This window comes from Maylandia zebra, linkage group LG6 (genome assembly GCF_041146795.1).
Source record: "Maylandia zebra isolate NMK-2024a linkage group LG6, Mzebra_GT3a, whole genome shotgun sequence".
Lineage (NCBI taxonomy): Eukaryota > Metazoa > Chordata > Actinopteri > Cichliformes > Cichlidae > Maylandia > Maylandia zebra.
In genome coordinates, this window is record NC_135172.1 from 11,987,698 (window position 1) to 12,006,694 (window position 18,997).

At 43.9% G+C, this 18,997-nt stretch overlaps 2 protein-coding genes, 1 long non-coding RNA gene and 2 other non-coding genes across 5 annotated transcripts; 4 read left to right on the forward strand and 1 right to left on the reverse strand.

Moving 5' to 3' along the window:
- Positions 1-2,734, forward strand: LOC112433830 (uncharacterized). The gene is made up of 2 exons (XR_013098870.1): positions 1-199; positions 473-2,734. It is a non-coding gene; the product is annotated as an uncharacterized LOC112433830 (long non-coding RNA).
- An 860-nt stretch (positions 2,735-3,594) lies between these two features.
- LOC143419089 (leukocyte elastase inhibitor-like) lies at positions 3,595-10,748 on the forward strand. Its single transcript, XM_076885367.1, has 11 exons — positions 3,595-3,616; positions 3,711-3,778; positions 4,035-4,193; positions 4,481-4,602; positions 4,696-4,807; positions 7,194-7,311; positions 9,190-9,332; positions 9,718-9,795; positions 9,941-10,030; positions 10,102-10,282; positions 10,410-10,748. Exons 1-11 carry the CDS (start codon positions 3,595-3,597, stop codon positions 10,634-10,636), a joined length of 1,320 nt encoding a protein of 439 aa, XP_076741482.1. The 3' UTR covers positions 10,637-10,748.
- A 576-nt stretch (positions 10,749-11,324) lies between these two features.
- Positions 11,325-13,367, reverse strand: LOC143418920 (transcription factor 7-like). Its single transcript, XM_076884662.1, has 3 exons — positions 12,274-13,367; positions 12,031-12,138; positions 11,325-11,893 (listed from the first exon to the last, which is right to left on the reverse strand). The coding sequence occupies exons 1-3, from the start codon at positions 12,361-12,363 to the stop codon at positions 11,759-11,761; spliced, it is 333 nt and encodes a 110-aa protein (XP_076740777.1). The 5' UTR covers positions 12,364-13,367; the 3' UTR covers positions 11,325-11,758.
- A 26-nt stretch (positions 13,368-13,393) lies between these two features.
- trnag-ucc (transfer RNA glycine (anticodon UCC)) lies at positions 13,394-13,465 on the forward strand. The gene has a single exon. It is a non-coding gene; the product is annotated as a tRNA-Gly (tRNA).
- A 575-nt stretch (positions 13,466-14,040) lies between these two features.
- trnas-cga (transfer RNA serine (anticodon CGA)) lies at positions 14,041-14,122 on the forward strand. Its single transcript has one exon. It is a non-coding gene; the product is annotated as a tRNA-Ser (tRNA).
- The last annotated feature ends 4,875 nt before the right edge of the window (positions 14,123-18,997 follow it).

Consider the following 18,997-nt stretch of genomic DNA (forward strand, 5'->3'; position numbering starts at 1 on the left):
CCCTCTAGCCTGAAATGGTGAAAACTTTGTGTTTATGCATCAGCCCTGGCGGTGTCCTATCTGCGCACGGTGGATATTTCCTGGTGTAAAGTGGTTGGCGGTCACTTGGCGCTCCTGCTGGATGCTCTGCAGCCATCAGTCGTCAGCGAGCTCCGTCTTTGCAGCTGCGAGCTCACCACTGATGACATGCAACATCTGGGTAACTAACACACAATGACATTATACTTTTTCTTTTTTGGTCTGTAGTGGATCATTAGGCTGCATAAATGTATATTAAGACAAGTAAAGCCTGAAGGAAATTGATATTTCTTTCATTTATTTCATGCTGCCAGCATCTGTAGCTGTCGTATAAAACAAAACAATGAAACTATTCGGTGTTATTTTTGTCTCCATCAGAAACATTGTGAACAAAACAGTAAAGTGAACAGGCATAAAGTGATCAGTTATCAATGGGTCCTCTTCCTCTGTGCAGCTGCCGTGTGCAGACGGGGCTGTCTCTCCTCACTCCGTGCACTGGATCTGTCCTACAACAGCTTGGTGGGAGACAACGGTTGGTGCAGTCTGTTTGCAGCAGGAGGTCTGGGCTCTCTGGAAGACGTGGATGTCAGTTTGCGACCTTCAACCTCTGCTCTGTGCTCAGCCTGGCTGCCCGCTCTGCTCCGAGCTCTGCCTCAAATGCCGGCGCTGGCTCGACTGGCCATGCAGAGGTGGACAGCTGACTGTCAGGAGAGAGAGCAGCTGAGGTACTGTCTGAAAAAGAGGAGCGTCCTGCTGGAAAGGGATCCAGATTTACAAGACACATCATCAACATGTAAAGGGAACAGTCAGGAGAGCCTAGAAGAGAGTCAGCCTGAGGAGATTGGAGCGGACCGCACTGGAATTTACTGTCAAAGAGCGACCCACTTTGTTGCTTTATTATTATTTTTTTAAGTCTCTGTTACCACAAGAAGGTCAGTGTTGACGTCAGCTGCATCACGTCTGATGTAAACTGTGTCACACGTGATGGTTTCAGGGAATACTGGGAACTTACAGAGTTAAGCACAGCTGGTGTGGGTTATCATATTTGTCGTCTCTCACCTTGGCTGCAGGGTCTGGGTCTTTCCAATGCAGCAGTCCTAACACTTGAGACACACATGCCGAGAAGTGGGGATACCTGGAAATGGACAAAGGCTTTCAGCAGAGTTTTAAAGCAGCTATTCAGGAAAAGAGCTGTGAATTATCTGCATACCTTGTTAGGTAATCAGCTATTTTGGGGTTCTTTAACAAATCAACCAAAAGGTCGACTGAGTATTTTCTCATCAGAGTACCTTCACCGTTCACGATGATGTTGAGCACAAGCTGGAGCGTTTGATGGATGTTCTTTGCATCAAAGAGCTACGAGGAAATCCCAGAGAGTAGAGACAGGATATTATGTGAATCAGCATGAATGTTGTTTGTTGTTCAACAGATAAAAACAAGAAGAGAAAATAGAAACAAAGTAAAAAAGGAACAATTGTTTCTGCCGTTAAGAAAAAAAAATTGAGTCATGGCAGAGACCTGCAGAAGTCTTGAGTCTCATTTGATGACATTTTGTCAGATTGCCTTGTAATTTAAAAAAAACAAAACTGTTTTTTGAGCAAAAGTTCTCCAGGTTTTTTTGGAGTTCTTTCAAAGTTTTCTTATTTTTGGACGTTAGCTGCTTTTTCACTCTTTTTCAGTCCAGTCTGTGCATCTGAACATTTACAGAAAGATTTCTTTGTTTCGTCTTTAGACACTTTGTTAAACGCAGATCCCAGCAGAGTTCGCCTACCTTCTCTCCAACCTTCTCAGGTTTTGTGGATATTATACATGGTTATGCTGAGAATATGTCGGCTACTTTCCACTGGAAATGCCTTTTGGTTAAACTGTCAGCGAGGAATTTGCACTGTTACATTTTTATATAACTTTAATGCAAAAAAAACAGCTGCTTGTTTAAGTGAAAATACACTGATGGGGTTTTTTTCTATTCATGAACAGGAGTGTGATCAGTTTAATAAAAGAAAAAATAACCATAACCAAGATATGAGGGGAAATCTTGGACAAATACAAGCAGACTGGAGCAGCCAGCGTTCAAAACACCGACGTTCAAGGTAACAGAAGGTTCCCGAGCCACATCCACCCAGCTGGTTTCTGTGTTTCTTGTGTATTTGTGTACACTGTGACTTCATGGCTGTCTTGGGCTCCAGCTCTTGTTTTGGTGTCTCATTAATTTGATTTAATGTCCTGCTTAGTGATAACATCACTCTTGGCCTCCCTGCACTGGCTTCCAATTGAATTTAGGATTCATTTTCAAGTTCTTTTATTGGTTTTTAAATCTTTAAATGGTCTGGCACCTGCTGAAGCCCTATGTCCCCACTCGTTCGCTCCGGTCAGCTGAGCAGCTGTTGCTCTCAGTCCCCAAATCACGGCTGAAACTGAGAGGAGACCGAGCGTTCTCTATCGTGGCTCCTAAGCTTTGGAATAATCTTCCTCTTCACATTAGGCAATCGACATCAGTGCTGGTTTTTAAATCCAGATTGAAAAAGCATTTTTATTCACTGGCTTTTGACTCAGTGGTTGACTGACTTGTATTTTATTGTTTTTCGCTATGTTTATTATTGTATCGTATTTATTATTCTTATGGTATCTATTATGTTTCTATTGTTCAGCAGTTTGGTCAGCCTTGTGTGTTTTTAAAGTGCTATATAAATAAACAATGATGATGATGATGAACATAGTAACGTGTGTTGGGTTGCTCTGTCTTCAGACTCACTGTCAGACTGATTAGACAGTGAGTCTGAAGGTGAGAGTCCTCACTGCCCACGCCTGTCTTTGGGTCTGACCAACACCGTTTCCTGTGTGTCATTCCCCCCTCGCCTTCCCCCCATCCGTCCTGTCTGCACTGACCTCTCCAATAAAGACAAAAGGCCTCATTTTCTGAAACTCTTCCTATCCCATCACCTTGCGAAGAATCACTTCACCATGTTGATTAATAAGGACGGTGGGAATGGTTTGAAGTCTCGTCACAGAAAATGTGCCAAAGGCAAAGAATCTGAGCTTGAAATAAAATGAAATGAAAGATCAGCCCCACACAGGGGTTAAATTCAGATGGAAACTCTTATCACACAAAGAGAACAAGCGAATAAATATATCTGAGTGTGGCCCCTCGACTGTCACAGTGTAGCTGACATTTGATCTTATCATGTGTTAAAGCTATTTTAATTACTGAAGAGAACCAGTGTCAAACTCAGCCCAAGTATGGTTGTACGTTAATCCTTAAAGCAACAACGTTTTTAAAGTTGCAGCGTCATTTTTACACCACACCTAAAATCCCACTAATCGTCCGGGCTCTTCACCCTATGACCACACGCTGGGCTATCTAACACCACATGACCCAAATGGAAACTATGTCAGCTGAAAGAAACCCATCGAAATGTGCAACACTTAAAACTTTGCCTGATTGGAGCATGGCTTCAAATACAGCCCTGAAAACAGACAGGCGGTCGTTGGCATTTCGTTACAAAGTTTCCTTGTTCAAAACTTCTGCTTCATTATAACAACCGAGTGACTGGGATCTACGAGCTGAGCTTGTGTAAGATGTCTGACACTGGAAGCCCAGGTGAGCGGCCATGAAACATGTTTAAAGAACGGCAGCTGTTTTATCATAATTCTGTGGAGAGCTTCATCCTAATGAGGGCTCATGTCCTGAGCAGGGATGCAGAGGAGGAGGAGGAAGGTCCTGGACACATCAGTGGCTTATGTGCGTGGAGAGGAGAACCTGGCCGGCTGGAGGCCCAGAGGAGATAGCCTCATCCTAGAGCACCAGTGGGAGCTGGAGAAGATGGAGCAGCTGCAGGAGGTGGGGCCTTAAAAGATTCATAAAGAAATAAATCTGTTTAATATCATTGAGGGAAAAATGACTTTTCAGCTCAAAGACCAAAGTGCTATTCTAAAAAGTTTTTTCTTAGAGTACAGACTTTACATGACTAACCTCCCCTCTTCTCCCCACCTCACATTCGCCCCCATCTTTCGTCCAGGTGGAAAAGACCCGTCACCTTCTGGGAGAGGCGGCTCCCGTGGGAACAGCTCCCACCACCAAGTCCCTGAGTGAGTCTCTGTCCCCCAGCGTGAGCTCCGGCACTCTGTCCACATCCACCTCCGTCTCCTCGCAGATCTCCAGCACCACCTTTGAAAGCGTGAGAAGGAGCTGGCCACCAAGGTGAGAAAAACGTGGGCTTAGTGGGCGTTCTTGTTGCTGCCTTCTTCCTTCTCTGCTCGGAGCTGATCGGTCTTGTTCCTGTTGTGTTGTAGTGCCTGCGCCTTCTGACACACACCTTCAATACTGAATACAAGCAGCTGGTGAACAGCATCAGTGACTGCAAGGTGAGAAATAATACAAAGAAATAAAAAAATAGCCTTTCTGTGTCACATCAGGGAGTTCCTATATTGACGTCTACCTCATCCTGCTGTTGTTTCACTTCAGCTTTCTCTCATCTCACCGATCGGACGTGATCCATCCGTGACGAGCCTCAGCAGTGCCACCCTCACCCCTTCCTCTACCTGCCCCTCTCTCTCGGACTCGCGCTGTAGCTCCATGGGCCAGAAGTAAACATATTTTTAGGAACATTGACCTCGATCTGCAAACGGTTATTGACAGGTTATCTATTTGATTCTAACTTGGTGTGATTTGTGTTAAAGGACCCCTGAGAACAGCTCACGTGCCTCCAGTCCCTCCTGCTCAGACTGTGAAAACTTCCCGATGGTTCCCACTCTGGAGACCTCCTACCTTGCGCGGGCTGCAAAAGAACGAGTTCCTGAACTTGGTGCCTGATATTGAAGAAATGCGACCAGGGTGAGTAATGCCATATTAACCCAAATACTGTCACTATGACATGTGTCTCACAGACCAAATGTAAGTCGACACTCATGTTCTCTAGTTCAAGCAGAAATGATGTGGATCGATTCAAATTCCTGAGCCTGGATGATTTCAGCTGGAAACAAACCAACTCTGCTTCTTCCTCAGATAATTCAATTCAATTCAATTCAATTTTATTTATATAGCGCCAAATCACAACAAAAGTCACCTCAAGGCGCTTCATAGATACAGAGAAAAACCCAACAATCATATGACCCCTTATGAGCAAGCACTTTGGCGACAGTGGGAAGTAAAAACTCCCCTTTAACAGGAAGAAACCTCCAGCAGAACCAGGCTCAGGGAGGGGCGGGGCCATCTTCTGCGACCAGTTGGGGTGAGAGAAGGAAAACAGGATAAAGACATGCTGTGGAAGAGAGACAGAGGTTAATAACAGATATGATTCAATGCAGAGAGGTCTATTAATGCATAGTGAGTGAGAAAGGTGACTGGAAAGGAAAAACTCAATGCATCATGGGAATCCCCGGCAACTATGCAAGTTGTAAACAGTTGTAGGATTAAAGATTATTGAATGTACAGAATGATTATTTACACAGAGCTATACAGTAGTGCAGTTAAGATAAGTGAGGGTGTAGATAGTTTCTACAGAGGCTATATAAAGTGCTAGTGGTTGTGAGTGGTGGTTCACTCCATGTTATTATTGTGTGTTTGAGGGTACAGTTGTCCATTGTGGGGGTGTGTATGTTCAGTGCATGAGTTTAACGTGGGTCAGATGTCAGGAGGCAGAGTTCAGGAGTCTGACAGCTGTGGGGAAGTAGCTGTTCCGGTACCTGGTGGTCTTAGTCCGGAGGCTCCTGTGGCGCCTCCCAGAGGGCAGGAGGGTGAAGAGTCCATGTGATGGGTGACTGGGGTCTTTGATGATTTTCCCAGCCCTTTTCAGACACCGCTTCCTGTAGATGTCCTTTATGGCAGGAAGTGGTGCTCCGGCGATGCGCTGGGCAGTTTTCACGACCCTCTGCAACGCCTTCCGGTCCGAGGCAGAGCAGTTCCCGTACCAGACTGTTATACAGTTGGTCAGGATGCTCTCGATGGTGCAGCGATAGAAGTTCACCAGGATGTCTGAGGACAGGTGGTTCTTCCTCAGAGTCCTCAAGAAGAAGAGGCGCTGGTGAGCCTTCTTGACCAGCTTGGAGCAGTTGGTCGTCCAGGTGAGATCCTCGGAGATGTGGACTCCCAGGAACTTGAAGCTGCTCACACGCTCCACAGCCGTCCCCTTAATGTGGATGGGTGGATGTGGGTCAGCATTCCTCCTGTAGTCCACGATGAGCTCCTTGGTCTTCTCGGTGTTAAGCAGCAGGTTGTTTGTGTCGCACCACTCAGCCAGACGATCCACCTCCTCCCTGTAGGCGGCCTCATCGTTGTCACTGATGAGGCCAATCACCGTGGTGTCATCTGCAAACTTAATGATGGTGTTGGAACCATCAGCAGGTCTGCAGTCGTGGGTGAAGAGGGAGAAGAGGAAAGGGCTCATCACACAGCCTTGTGGTACACCGGTGTTCATTGTGATGGTAGATGAGCAGCGGTTATCCAGCCGGACATGTTGGGGGCGGTTGGTCAGGAAGTCCAGTAACCATTTGCAGATGAGGGAACTGATGCCCAGGTCTGTCAGTTTCCTGATGAGTTGTGAGGGGTGGATTGTATTGAATGCTGAACTGAAGTCTATAAACAGCATTCTGGCGTAGGTGTTGTTGTTGTCCAGGTGTGAGAGGACAGAGTGCAGTGCGATGGAGACTGCATCCTCTGTGCTCCTGTTCTGGCGGTATGCAAATTGGTGGGGGTCCAGGGTGGGGGGGAGACAGGATTTGAAGTGTGCTAGGACCAGCTGCTCTAAGCACTTAGCTATTTACAGTTCATAACAAGAGACAAGGCACCATTTCTCTCCTTTGTGTTCCAGTCATCACAGCAGATTAAACTTTTAAAATATTTGCAAATAGTATAAAGAAATATATAAAGAAGTAAAACAATAATTTATTAATACTTAGAAATACTAAAACTTACATTTGTCAGCAAAAACTGCTGCCATCTGAACCGAAACGTTACAAACCAGCTTACCCACAATCTGTGTATTTTTCTATGCTGGCTACTTAAATTGGCATCCAACAAGCTATTTGCTTTAATCTTTTATTAGACAAAGGCTGACTGGTTAGTTCAAGCTTCAACTGCATCCAAAGGACTGAAAATGTTTTAACACAGTGACTGAACTTGATTGAAGTCTCCGTAGTTTGTTGAATCTGTTTCGAGTGACTTATTTTCACAATTCCAGGAATTTTTAAAAGGCACCAAAAAGCATTACAACGCTGAGCTCGAGTCTGTGGACTTCAAAGGAAATGCAGAGGAGGCCAGGGTCCACATCAACAGCTGGGTGGAGAAGCAGACACAAGGTAAGCATAATGTAACTTTAAATGATCTCCACTGTAAATCCTTGGGGATCAGTTGTGTTGTGTTCAGTTGAGACATTATTACCGGATTGTCCACCGTCCACATTATTTTCTGTTTCCAGTTCTTCCAGTCTAATTTCTATTCAGTATTAAGCAGCACTATCTCTGGGTTTTACTGTTTGGTTTCATGCTATTAATAAAACCATCACAGCAGTATGTTGCTGTAAATAGCAGGCCAATTCTTCTATTCTTATTATATTATGTGATGGGTACTTCTACTTTGATCACTTGTGTCTTTAACATATTTTTATTTTTCAGGCCCATTTAGGATTGGCTGCTATTGATTCTATATCTTTATATTATCTTAAGTGCAGCAGGAAATTCATTCATTGTTTTTATAAAAGCGCGATACAAATACAGGCCATTTATAAATCTACCATCTATAATAATAGGATACAAGGACTTTCTATGAGGGTTATAGGACTGTGGTGCCACCTGCTGGAAATGAGACAATCTTAATCCCATTATTTTTGTAGGAGCCATTTTTGGGTTGATACCTCATGTTGCCGCTAGAGGTAACCTTTTTAAGTTTTTTCTTTTTTTTTTAAACTTTATTTAACAAACAATGAGTATACAACATACGAACAGATGAAGTATACAAAACAACAGAACATGAACACAAAAAGCCAAGAGTAAAAGAAAAAGGTAACAATTATAAGAATACACATACATGTATTGTTTTGAGAGCCTTTGTGTTGGTGGAGTCTGATATTGATTGTATGTACATTTCCACATCCTTAAAATAATGACAGAAATATGGTGTTTTGTTAGTAAACTTACATTTATGGATAAAAAATGTAGCTAAAAGTATGAACAAATTCATCATAAAAAACATTTCTCATACTTCTTGGGGAACTTAAACAGAATAAAACATTTTCCCATCGTAAAGAAAACTCCCTTAAAATATGGACAATAACAAACCTGCTAAATTCCTTCCAGAATCTCTGTGTAAAAGAACAGTACCAAAAAAGATGCGTCACAGTTTCTGGATGATCCCCACAGAAAGTACAATTAGTATTTATGTCCCTTTTACATTTGACCATGTAGTGACTGGCTGGATAACATTTATGTAGAATTTTAAATGAGACTTCTTTCACCTTATTTACAATCAAATATTTATGGGGGACCATCCAGACTGTCTTCCACTTGATATCTGGAACATATCGGTTCCAATAAGATGTTATATATGGGAGAGAGACGATATCTTCTTGGAATAAACTACGTATTCTCTTATTGCTGTTACCAAGTTCCTGTGAAAAGCAGATTTTTCCTATTGGTGACTCAGCTGGATCAGGGAGAGTGACTGAGGCAGATATTGAGCTGTCAGTGTTTTTATATAACATTAAAGTCCCTGAGGGTGTGGCACCAAGCACCACTGAGGATTCCACCTTTTTAAGTTCCTGTATGGTAGGTTTATGTAAGGTATTTAAGGTGGACGCACGTAATCAGCGTCAGGTGTGTTGTTAATCATAAGAAGGCAAAACGTTTGTGACCGCTGCGCTTTTATCTTAAAATGTTTGGAACAAAGACCAAAAAGGACAAGATAAGTACTGCTGGAGTTATTGGACTGTTTAATTAATTCATGCATACCAGAAGCATCGCGTCACCCCCGCTAACAACCACCTCAGTGGCTTCAAGCCTACGCTTGAATTTTTGTTTTTTGTTCCCTGTTATACTGATCATAAAGCTTTTTCCCCCTTTTTTTAAAATAAAAACCATCTTGCTGTTGCCCTGTTTTCTGATTTTATAGCTGAAGATGTTGTACAGTAACTAGTGCATCTTTGGTAATAGTTAATAGTTTTCATAAATTCTTTTTACCAGATAAAATCAAGGACTTGCTAAGCCAGGATGCAGTGGGTAGCCTGACGAAGCTGGTTCTCGTGAATGCCATTTACTTCAAGGGCAGCTGGAACACGCAGTTTAAGGAGGAGAAGACTGCTGATGTGCATTTTCGACTGAACAAGGTAACAGTGCAGAAAGGCAGCATAGGATGGTGCAGTTATACTTTGATCTGTCATACTACAAACGAGCTGTGGACTTTGCTGAATGAGAACATAAAGCCTGGAGCTCTGAGGGGATAAAATCGTGCTTTTAGGACGATCACTTTCCAACTTTATGCAGTTATGCAATGCAGTTTATTATTCATGTAATATCCAATAAGTTCTCAAATAAATCTCAAACAACAGCACATCACAAACTTCGGCTAACAAGAACAAGTTGTGTTGTGACGTGACGTGTGCTCTACATCCAAATCCACTCAATGGCTGGAATAAAACCATGACAGAACTTTTTGAGATCATTTTGAGACTAAACACAAAAAACATTTCTCTTGTCTCCCCTATTTTTCAGAACGACACTAAGCCGGTGAAGATGATGCAGCAGAAAAGTAAATTTCCTTTTGCGACCATTCCTGAGGCCAACTGCAAGGTAACATCCATCACTTTCAGCTTATTACAGGATTTCACCAGCATGATCTAAAACTTGTCTTTTACAAATATCAGCCTAAATTTCTAGATTAGGAAGTCAGATCATCTTTGATGGAGTAATAAATAAAAACAATGTTTCTGGACAGATTCTTGAGATGCCGTATAAAGGAAATGACCTCAGCATGCTCATATTCCTGCCTAATGACATAGAAGATGATACCACAGGCTTGGAAAAGGTAAGATGCACTTACCAGTACTTTAATGTCCAGTTTCAATCAGACAAGCTAGTGACACTGTATCCACACAGCTGGAGAAGGAGCTGACCTATCAGAACTTTGTGGACTGGGCTCGCCCAGACATGATGAGCCCCAACGAGGTTGATGTCAAGCTCCCTCGATTTAAGATGGAGGAGAAGTATGACTTGGAGAAAATCCTGACCAACATGGGAATGGAGAACGCTTTTGACATCTACAAGAGAGACTTCTCTGGTGAGAAATATTGCACCAATGAGACACACTGAATCAATTATACAGTTATATTGAGAGCACAAAAACTGCAAAACATCATCTGTTAAAGAATAAAACACAACTGATTTCTGGGCTCTTCATCTACTAGGAATGTCTCCAGCAAATGACCTGATAGTGTCCAAAGTTGTCCACAAGGCTTTCGTGGATGTAAATGAAGAAGGAGCTGAGGCTGCTGCTGCCACTGGGGTTGACATGGAAGTCCGCTCTATAACGATTCCCGCTGAGTTTGTTGCCGACCATCCCTTCATCTTCTTCATCCGACATAAACCCACCAAGAGCATTCTCTTTGTGGGCCGGTACTGCTCACCCGAGTAAACACGAGCTGACATTGACATGAATTAAACATAAAACATTATATACAGTATAAGATTTTGTAAGGTAAACCTAGTTCATACAAATGAAGTAAAGAAAAGTTATTAAAACAAAACGTGCCTTGCTGTTTATTCTTTCAGTGTCCCACAGTAGCACATTTCCTGCTAGGAAAATGTCAGAAGTCACATCATTTCTGTAAATTGGGAAGTAACTGTAATACATCAAGTCACCTCTGTCTCTTGTTACCAGGACTTTTTAAAATGAATGGTACAACATGGAAAGAGGCCCTACACAAGAGTTTAGCTTTGAGCTCAATATGCGATGATCCTTTCAGCCATGACATCTCTGACATGGGAAACCAGGGAATTTGATTAGAAAATGGTGAAGGATTTTCTTTTCAGTTAGAAACTGGATTTGTGTAACATGGTGGTGAAAAGCCCCCAAAGAAAGCAGCATATGATCAGTCGCTATACTGCATTTAATACAAACGTCCTTCGTGTATCCTTTGAATACAGAACAGATCATTTCTGATATCTATGAGTAAACCCAACGAGCACGTGTCCCAAAAGACCCCACAGTGTTTTTATCTGGCTTTTCCCTGACAGTTAGTGGACACTGACAGATGTGTGCTGAATATGAAAGGACACAAAAGAACTAAAGAAGGTTTGCAGTGTTAAAAACAAGAACTACATGAAGGTTGTTTCATCCTGCTGTAACTTATGACAGAAGCATCTTTTGTTTGTTTTTTCATTTATTTACACAAAGACAGATGTTGAAATAACAGGAGTAACAGTTTAATTCAATTGAAATCGGTCCAATCGTCTATAATGAAATTATTGTTTTTCATTAGTTGGCAAAAGATGGGGGTTGTTGACGGCAATTCAGTGAATGCAACAGGGGAGGACGCCAGTTTGGATGGAGGGGAATCAGCAGGACAGATGAGATTTTGTTTAGGAGTCGAGTAGTTGTGTGAATGAGGAGAGGAGAGCACATTAGACTGCTGAGAGACGGGGAGGTAGTCAAGCACTGACCACATGTCTTCTTGGATTTCAGCAAAACAGATGGGCTCATCTCGGTCTTGAAATAATTCAACTCGGGGTTGAACTGATGCAGTTTGAGAGGCATCTACAGGAGAGGCAGGGGTGGGTGAGGGCTGCTGAGACTGCGCAGTGATGGGGAGGGGGTCGAGCTCTTCCAGCACTGACAGCAGTTCTTCCTCACTGTCTGCGACAAAGGCTTCCTCTGTCTGGAACTGAAGGGCTGCAACAGGGGAGTCCAATGAGGAAAACAAACACAGAGTTTTCATTAGCTGATACAAACTCTGTGCAGTGACTGTTTCATCATTCAGTGCAGTGATGCACACATGTAGGAACTGCATGTTGGCACTTTGGACATACATAGTTTTCTTTGGTCGACCAGGCTGGATGCTCTTTGGCATGATTCTGTCTTTCTGTTTCAGCCTGCTTGAAATATCTGGCTTTCTGGTCGTTTGAAAGCGACTTCCACTGTGGACAGAAGATCATAAGAACACACTGTGAGCACTGCTACTACACATAACTACAGGACAGCTGGGACACATGCAAAAACATGAGCAGACAACATTAACAGATGCATAAATGTATGCAGAGTTACACACTTACTCTCTGTCCCACCACTGCATTTCCGGCTGCACTTCCAGGGATGTTGAGTTCAGCAATGACCTTTGGCCTCTGCTCTTTGAGATAGAGCATGAAGGCATTTGGCAGCTTCGTGACGTGTGGCCCATCTTCATCCTGAATGTGTTCACTGACAGGTGTTGCCAGCTGTGGTGGCTCGTCTCCCGCTCAAAGAGGACAAAATAGAGAACAATACAGTGTTCAGCTGCCTGGCTGTGCTTTACACACAGCCCTGCTCTGGTACACACACTATGCCGGCCTTTGTACACTCTCTCCATCTAATGATAGAGAGGAAGGATACATTCACTACTTCTAGCCTCCACTATTCAAATTGAGTATTTTCACAGTGTCCTAAAAGCTTCCCGAAAAGCCTTTACACTATTTTCCAAAACGCTGCATCCAGAGCACAGTCAGGGACTGGAAGGAGAGAGTATATTTCCCCCATATGGACTTCTCTCTTCATTGGCTCCCAATTAAATCCCAAATAAAAATCCAAATACTTGCCCTCACACACACAAGGTCTTGAATAATCACCCCCAATTTTGTCTACAAGATCTCACAGTGCCATATCATCCCAACAGAGTGCTTTGCTCTCAGACTGCTGTCTTCCGAGGGGATTTAAAAGTACAATGGAAGGCAGAGCCATCACTTTTCAGGCCCCTCTCTGTGGAACCAGCTCCCACTTTGTATTCGGGACACAGACACTTGCTCTCATTTTTTAATTAAGCGTGAAACCTTTTTGCCAAAGTCCAATAACTTGAGAGAGGAGCCAAAGACGTCCTCGTCCCAGATTCGTCCCAAGACAGATTCACACCTATTCGCACCTTGTCTGCTGTGACCTGAAGAACTCGCGTGACCATTGCGACTCTCAAGGTGCTAAAAATCACACAAGAGTTTAAATGCGTGAGAGGCCACACTTGAGTAGCAAAGAAGCTTAGCTGATGAGATTAAATGTGCAGTTGCATGAGAGCACTAGTCTTTTTAGTGATCCACCTTTTGACCAGTTTAGAACCTGACAAGCGAGTAATCCCAATGCCCACCTTGTTAATTGTCCTGAAAGCTTCATAAGCCGGACAATGAATCAGTGATGTTGCAGTTTTTCACAGCGATGGTGGTATAGTGGCGAGCATAGCTGCCTTCCAAGCAGTTGACCCGGGTTCGACTCCCGGCCATCGCAGTTGCTTCTCGCAGTGCTGTTCAAGCATGTGGGCTGCGTACTGTTTTACACTAAAAACGTTCTCCGCTCTTTCTGCAAAGGCTTACAATGTCAGGCCAGGTGCATTCTTCATCGGCCTCGCTGCTACCGTTTGCTGTGGAAAGACACTGTTCACACAGGCTTTGAGTTCTCATCACTTCATACCTATACCTTCTTACATGACACTGGGATTGGACACGCTACTTCTTCATAAAGACACCCAGTCCCACTTTAAATATTGTGCTGAATGTTTGGAATGAAGATAACATTTTACTAACCATGTACTGATCAGCTCTTTGCGGTGGCAAAATCATCAGCTGTGTGTGTTACTGTTCATGCAAACAAGCAAGCTAATGTCAGCCAGCTAGCTTCAACCGCAGCTGTGCTGCACCAATCTCACGGAACTGCAAAACCACAAGCTTTCTCACCAAAGTCATGCAGCTACCGCATTTACAATCCAGCGTGGCCGTTGTTGTGCACATCCTACTTGAAAGACGTGTGGCGTAGGACTTGGAAGACGTATGTCTTTCAAGTATGTAGCTCCAAAACCAAATGTGGTTGTTGTGGCCGAGCGGTCAAGGCGATGGACTCGAAATCCATTGGGGTCTCCCCGCACAGGTTCGAATCCTGTCGACAACGGTCAGCTGTTTTGCGGCAGTCCAGACGTTGATTTGAGAAGAAGCCACGGCATGGAGATCACCTGAGAAGGTGCCAGGAGAAAGAGCCAGGCCTTTGCTTGTGAAAATAGAGCACGCAGAAGCAATGGACCCAGCTATGTCCTGACAAAATTAGGCACATATTCAGTAAACATGGCATCCTTCAATTGCTCTCTTAGGCACCCCAGACGTGTAGTCATCCAGGATCCTGTCTGAGTACTGCCAATGACTGATGCGTCTGACAAATGCTGATTGCTTTGCAAGAGGATCGGGATTGGAGGGACAGCGGATTTCACCGGGAATGGGACAACAGCAGAAATAGCTTCAAACATCAAACATTACTGCATGAAAAGCACAAAGAGTGGACACATTTCATTGTTTGGAGCACTGCTTTTCACTTCAGCTCTTTGCATGTAAAAACTTTGCTCTTCTCCACAGCTGGCTGACGGACACGCAAAAGTGCAAGCAAGAGTGGCCACAGACCCACTATGCCGGCCTTTGTACACTCTCTCCATCTAATGATAGAGAGGAAGGATACATTCACTACTTCTAGCCTCCACTATTCAAATTCAGTATTTTCACAGCGTCCTAAAAGCTTCCTGAAAAGCCTTTACACTATTTTCCAAAACGCTGCTGTGCTGCCCCTTTAATCCTCCTCAGTTCCCTCAGTTTGAGATCCTTCCTGGGCTTGGTGTCATGGTACTCCAAGTTTTGCCAAACTTTGCAACTGTTGTAGCCCCTATGTGTGGCTGTGCTAACGACAAGAACACTTTCACATGGACTTCAGGTGCACAAGCGAGCTTTGAAGAAGTAAAAAAACTCCTGGTGAATAGTCCTGCACTGGCACTGTTTGACCCTGCCTTGCGTGTTGTGATCTCTACTGATGCAAGTGACTATGGGCTTGGTGCTGTATTTGCTCAAGTGCAACCTGATGGCACAGAAAAACCTGTGGCGTTTGCTTACCGCACACTGTCTGCAACAGATCAAAAGTACTCAACTGTTGAAAAAGAAGCTTATGCTTGTGTGTGGGCTGCAGAGAAATGGAGAACGTATTTGTGGGGCCGACGTTTCACTCTACGGACAGACCACCAAGCTCTGACAACGCTGCTGAGCACCAAAGGGTTTAATAGGGCTGGCATGCGCATCGCCCGCTGGTCTGCCCGCCTCCTGTGTTTTGACTATGATGTTATTTGCCGCCCAGGTTCTCAGAACTATACAGCTGACTGTCTCTCTCGCCTGCCCCTGCCCGTTTCTTCCCATTCCACATCAGATTCAGATCATGAAATGGTAGCCCAAGTTTCTGCTGCCATGTCCTCACTTCCAGTTGCGGGCTTTGACTCTGCCTGTTCAACTTGCCCTGAACTGGTTGCTTTGCGTTCACAAATACAAAGTGGCTGGCCTGCCTCAATCAAAGCACTTGATGTCACGCTTGCACCTTACTACAAAATCCGTAATGAACTCTCAACCCTAAGTGATTATGTTCTCAGAGGCTCAAGGCTCATTGCACCACTTTCAGTGAGACCTAAACTGATTGCACTGGCACATGAAAGTCACCATTGTGCGCACAAAACAAAGATTAAGAGATCTCTACTGGTGGCCAAAAATGGACTCACAAGTTCAGTCTGCCATAACCTCATGCCTCCTTTGCCAGTCCAATGACAAAACTGCACATACTAATCCTGCTCCTCTCCAACCCGTCCCACTGCCTGATGGACCGTGGAAAAAACTTGGTCTTGACATTGTTGGGCCTTTTGATACTGCAATACCTGCTTGTAGATACGTCATAACATTGACTGACTACTACTCCAAATGGCCTGAGCTTGCCTTTTCACCTTATGCTACTACTGATGATGTCATTCAGTTCCTCTCATCTGTCTTTAGTCGTCATGGCAACCCAGAGAACATCATAACTGACAATGGTGCACAGTTCACCTCTGTAATGTTCACCTCATTCCTCCAGAATAGAGGCATCTCCCACAGCAGAACATCTGTCTACTACCCAGCTGCAAACGGAGCAATCGAACGGTTTCATCGTGCCCTCCGCACCTGTATCCAGACATCAATCCAGCAGTCGAAACCATGGAAGGCGACTGTGCTGGATTGGCTTCAAGTTTACTGTGCAACACCGCATGCAACTACTTCCCTCTACTTCCCTCTCCCTAAGAACTCCTGTGTGGCAGGAAGATGCGTACTATACTGGATGTCCTCCCTTTGCCTCCTGCTGTGTCTCCACTGGATACGTTGCACATCACTCAGTTCAGAAATATCAGTTGAAAATGCAACGTTACACTGATGGTAGGCGTCACGCACGGAAACCTTCTTTTCTACCAGGAGAGAGTGTGAGGATAAGGAAACCCCACCATGTTCCCAAAGGACATCCCAGATTTACCCCTCCTGTAACAGTAACAAAAGCCAAAGGCTTGAATGCCTTCTTGCTGAGTGATGGAAAGAGTTGGAATGCCACTCATCTAGCACGCTGTCGCCCAGTGACTGAAAAGAACGCTGACACTGTGTAAAAGTAAGTAAAGTGAGCTTGTTAGTCCCCATAGGGAAATAATTCCTCTGCATTTAACCCATTCACCCAGTGAAGCAGTGGGCAGCCACCAGTGCAGCGCCTGGGGAGCAGTGTGTAGGGACGGTACCTTGCTCAGGGGTACCTCAGGGTAGCCGTTCAGTGGAGTCGAACCCCCGACCTTCCGATCATGGGGCCACCACTCTACCTACTGAGCTGCTAGGCTGCACCACACTCAGACTGGCTCACCTACTGCCAGAAGACTGCCACGCGTCAAGTACAAGCCTCGCTGGCACAAAGACTATATTGTAGCATAATAGGTTGCTTGAAAAAGAACATTAGAGAAATGTTATTACTTGTTCTATCTTGAGTTTAAAAAGAACTGATTTTCTGCCACCAATGCACTAAGAAAAAATTGTCATGGAAAAACTGGAATAATAATTTCTTTTCATTTTACGTAGGAGTGCAATATAGTTTCAGGCTTATTAAACTTTGCTAGTTGTAGTATTCTGATGGTATAACTATTGCGACATTTAAGTTCACAAGTGTATGTGTGACTTGCTAAACAGTGAATTACTTTATTTCTGTACTACGCTATTTGGTGAACTCTTTTCATAAAGAGAGAGGAGATGTTGTCCTGTAATGATCGTACCATATTGCACCACTAGAGGGTGGTGTCGTGAAATAAGAGTAAAGTGGAGTTGGAAAAGTTTTAGAGTTAGAGTATAGTTAGATGGCTAACTGATAACTTGTTGTGTCTCCCTGTTACCTCTACGATGTAAAGTCTGTGCTGAATTCATTAAAGAGCACTGTTCCTTTATGAGGACTGGTTTATTACCGGCCGCTACTACACTGTTCTTTAAGGATGTCTGCATTTCACACAACTGTCTAATAGGATAAAATAATTGACATTGTATACCCAAAGGTCAAGTCTGGATAAACGTGTATATGATCTCCAACTTGAGTGCAAAGCCAAGGCATATAATTGTGGTGTGTTGCTCTAATTTGTTTCCTCTCTGTGCAGGGGGATGACTGAAGGGATCACCTTGCTAATCCTTGCTGTCCAAACTGGCCTCATTGAGCTGCAGGTCATCCACAGAGCCTTCCTCCTCTCTATCATCCTCTTTATTGTTGTTGCTTCCATCCTGCAGTCCATGCTGGAGATAGCTGAGTCCTAGCCCTGGGAGCATGTAGAGGCAATTAAGATAATATACCAAAGACTTTTTTCATGTGTTTATTTTTAAGAAAACTCTGTGTCCCACTGTTTGTTTTATTTTTTACTGATCATAAACAACTATTAATAACTATGGGCAGTTAGTTAATTATCACAGAATTCATTATCTATGGTCATCAGTACAACTCATGCTAACATCATAAGTTAAGTAATACTACGGTGTACTGTCCTTCTTTCTTCATTCTTAAACAGGCAGTTTGTCTTTTTGACATCAATAAATGTAATCTGACTGAATGTGTGTTTGCAAAGCCTGTTATCAACCTGACTGCTTTCTCATACGCTGGTTTTGCTGCCCGTCCCGTAGGAGTTTGTGGAAGCACTTCCGTGCAGTTTCTCTCTGTCCCTTCCTGCTGATCTTTCCAGCGTACATGGCTTTTATGATCTGCCAGTTCTTCCACACGGACTTCTGGCTTCTCATCATCATCTCCTCCTCAATCCTCACCTCTCTCCAGGTAACACACAACCGCATCGCAGTGTGCAAAAACATTAAATTAAATAGTTTAAACTTGCTCTACCCAAACAGTTCAGGCCAATAATAATTAAACATGTATATTTGCTTGTTTTTTAATTCCATAATAACTCTGAAACACTCTACCGCCAGGTGCTTGGCACTCTGTTGACCTGTTGTTCTCTTCATGGTGGAGGAGTTTCATAAAGCTCCAGTGGAGAACATGGATGAAGTCATATATTGTGTAAATGGGACCTACAGATTGCTGGAGTTTCTGGTATGTGTCACACACACGTACAGCAACTCTTTGCTAAGTTCTGACTGTAAACCAACACTGTCATGTAATGCATCAGCACTGTCTCTGCCTCACTGTCAGTGATTTGTTACCTCACCAGGTTGCGGTGTGCTGTGGTGCATCAGAGAGTGTATTTGGCGAGTGGAGTATGATGGGAAGCACCATCATCTTGGTCCACTCATACTATAACGTCTGGCTCAGAGCCGAGCTGGGCTGGCAGAGCTTCCTGCTCAGGAGAGATGCTGTAAACAAGATAAAAAGCCTCCCCACAGCTAGCAATACACAGCTGGAGCAGTATAACGACATCTGTGCTATACCTTGTGTGTCACCTCTGACACCAAGAACTGCAGCAAGCGTTTGGTGCTAGAG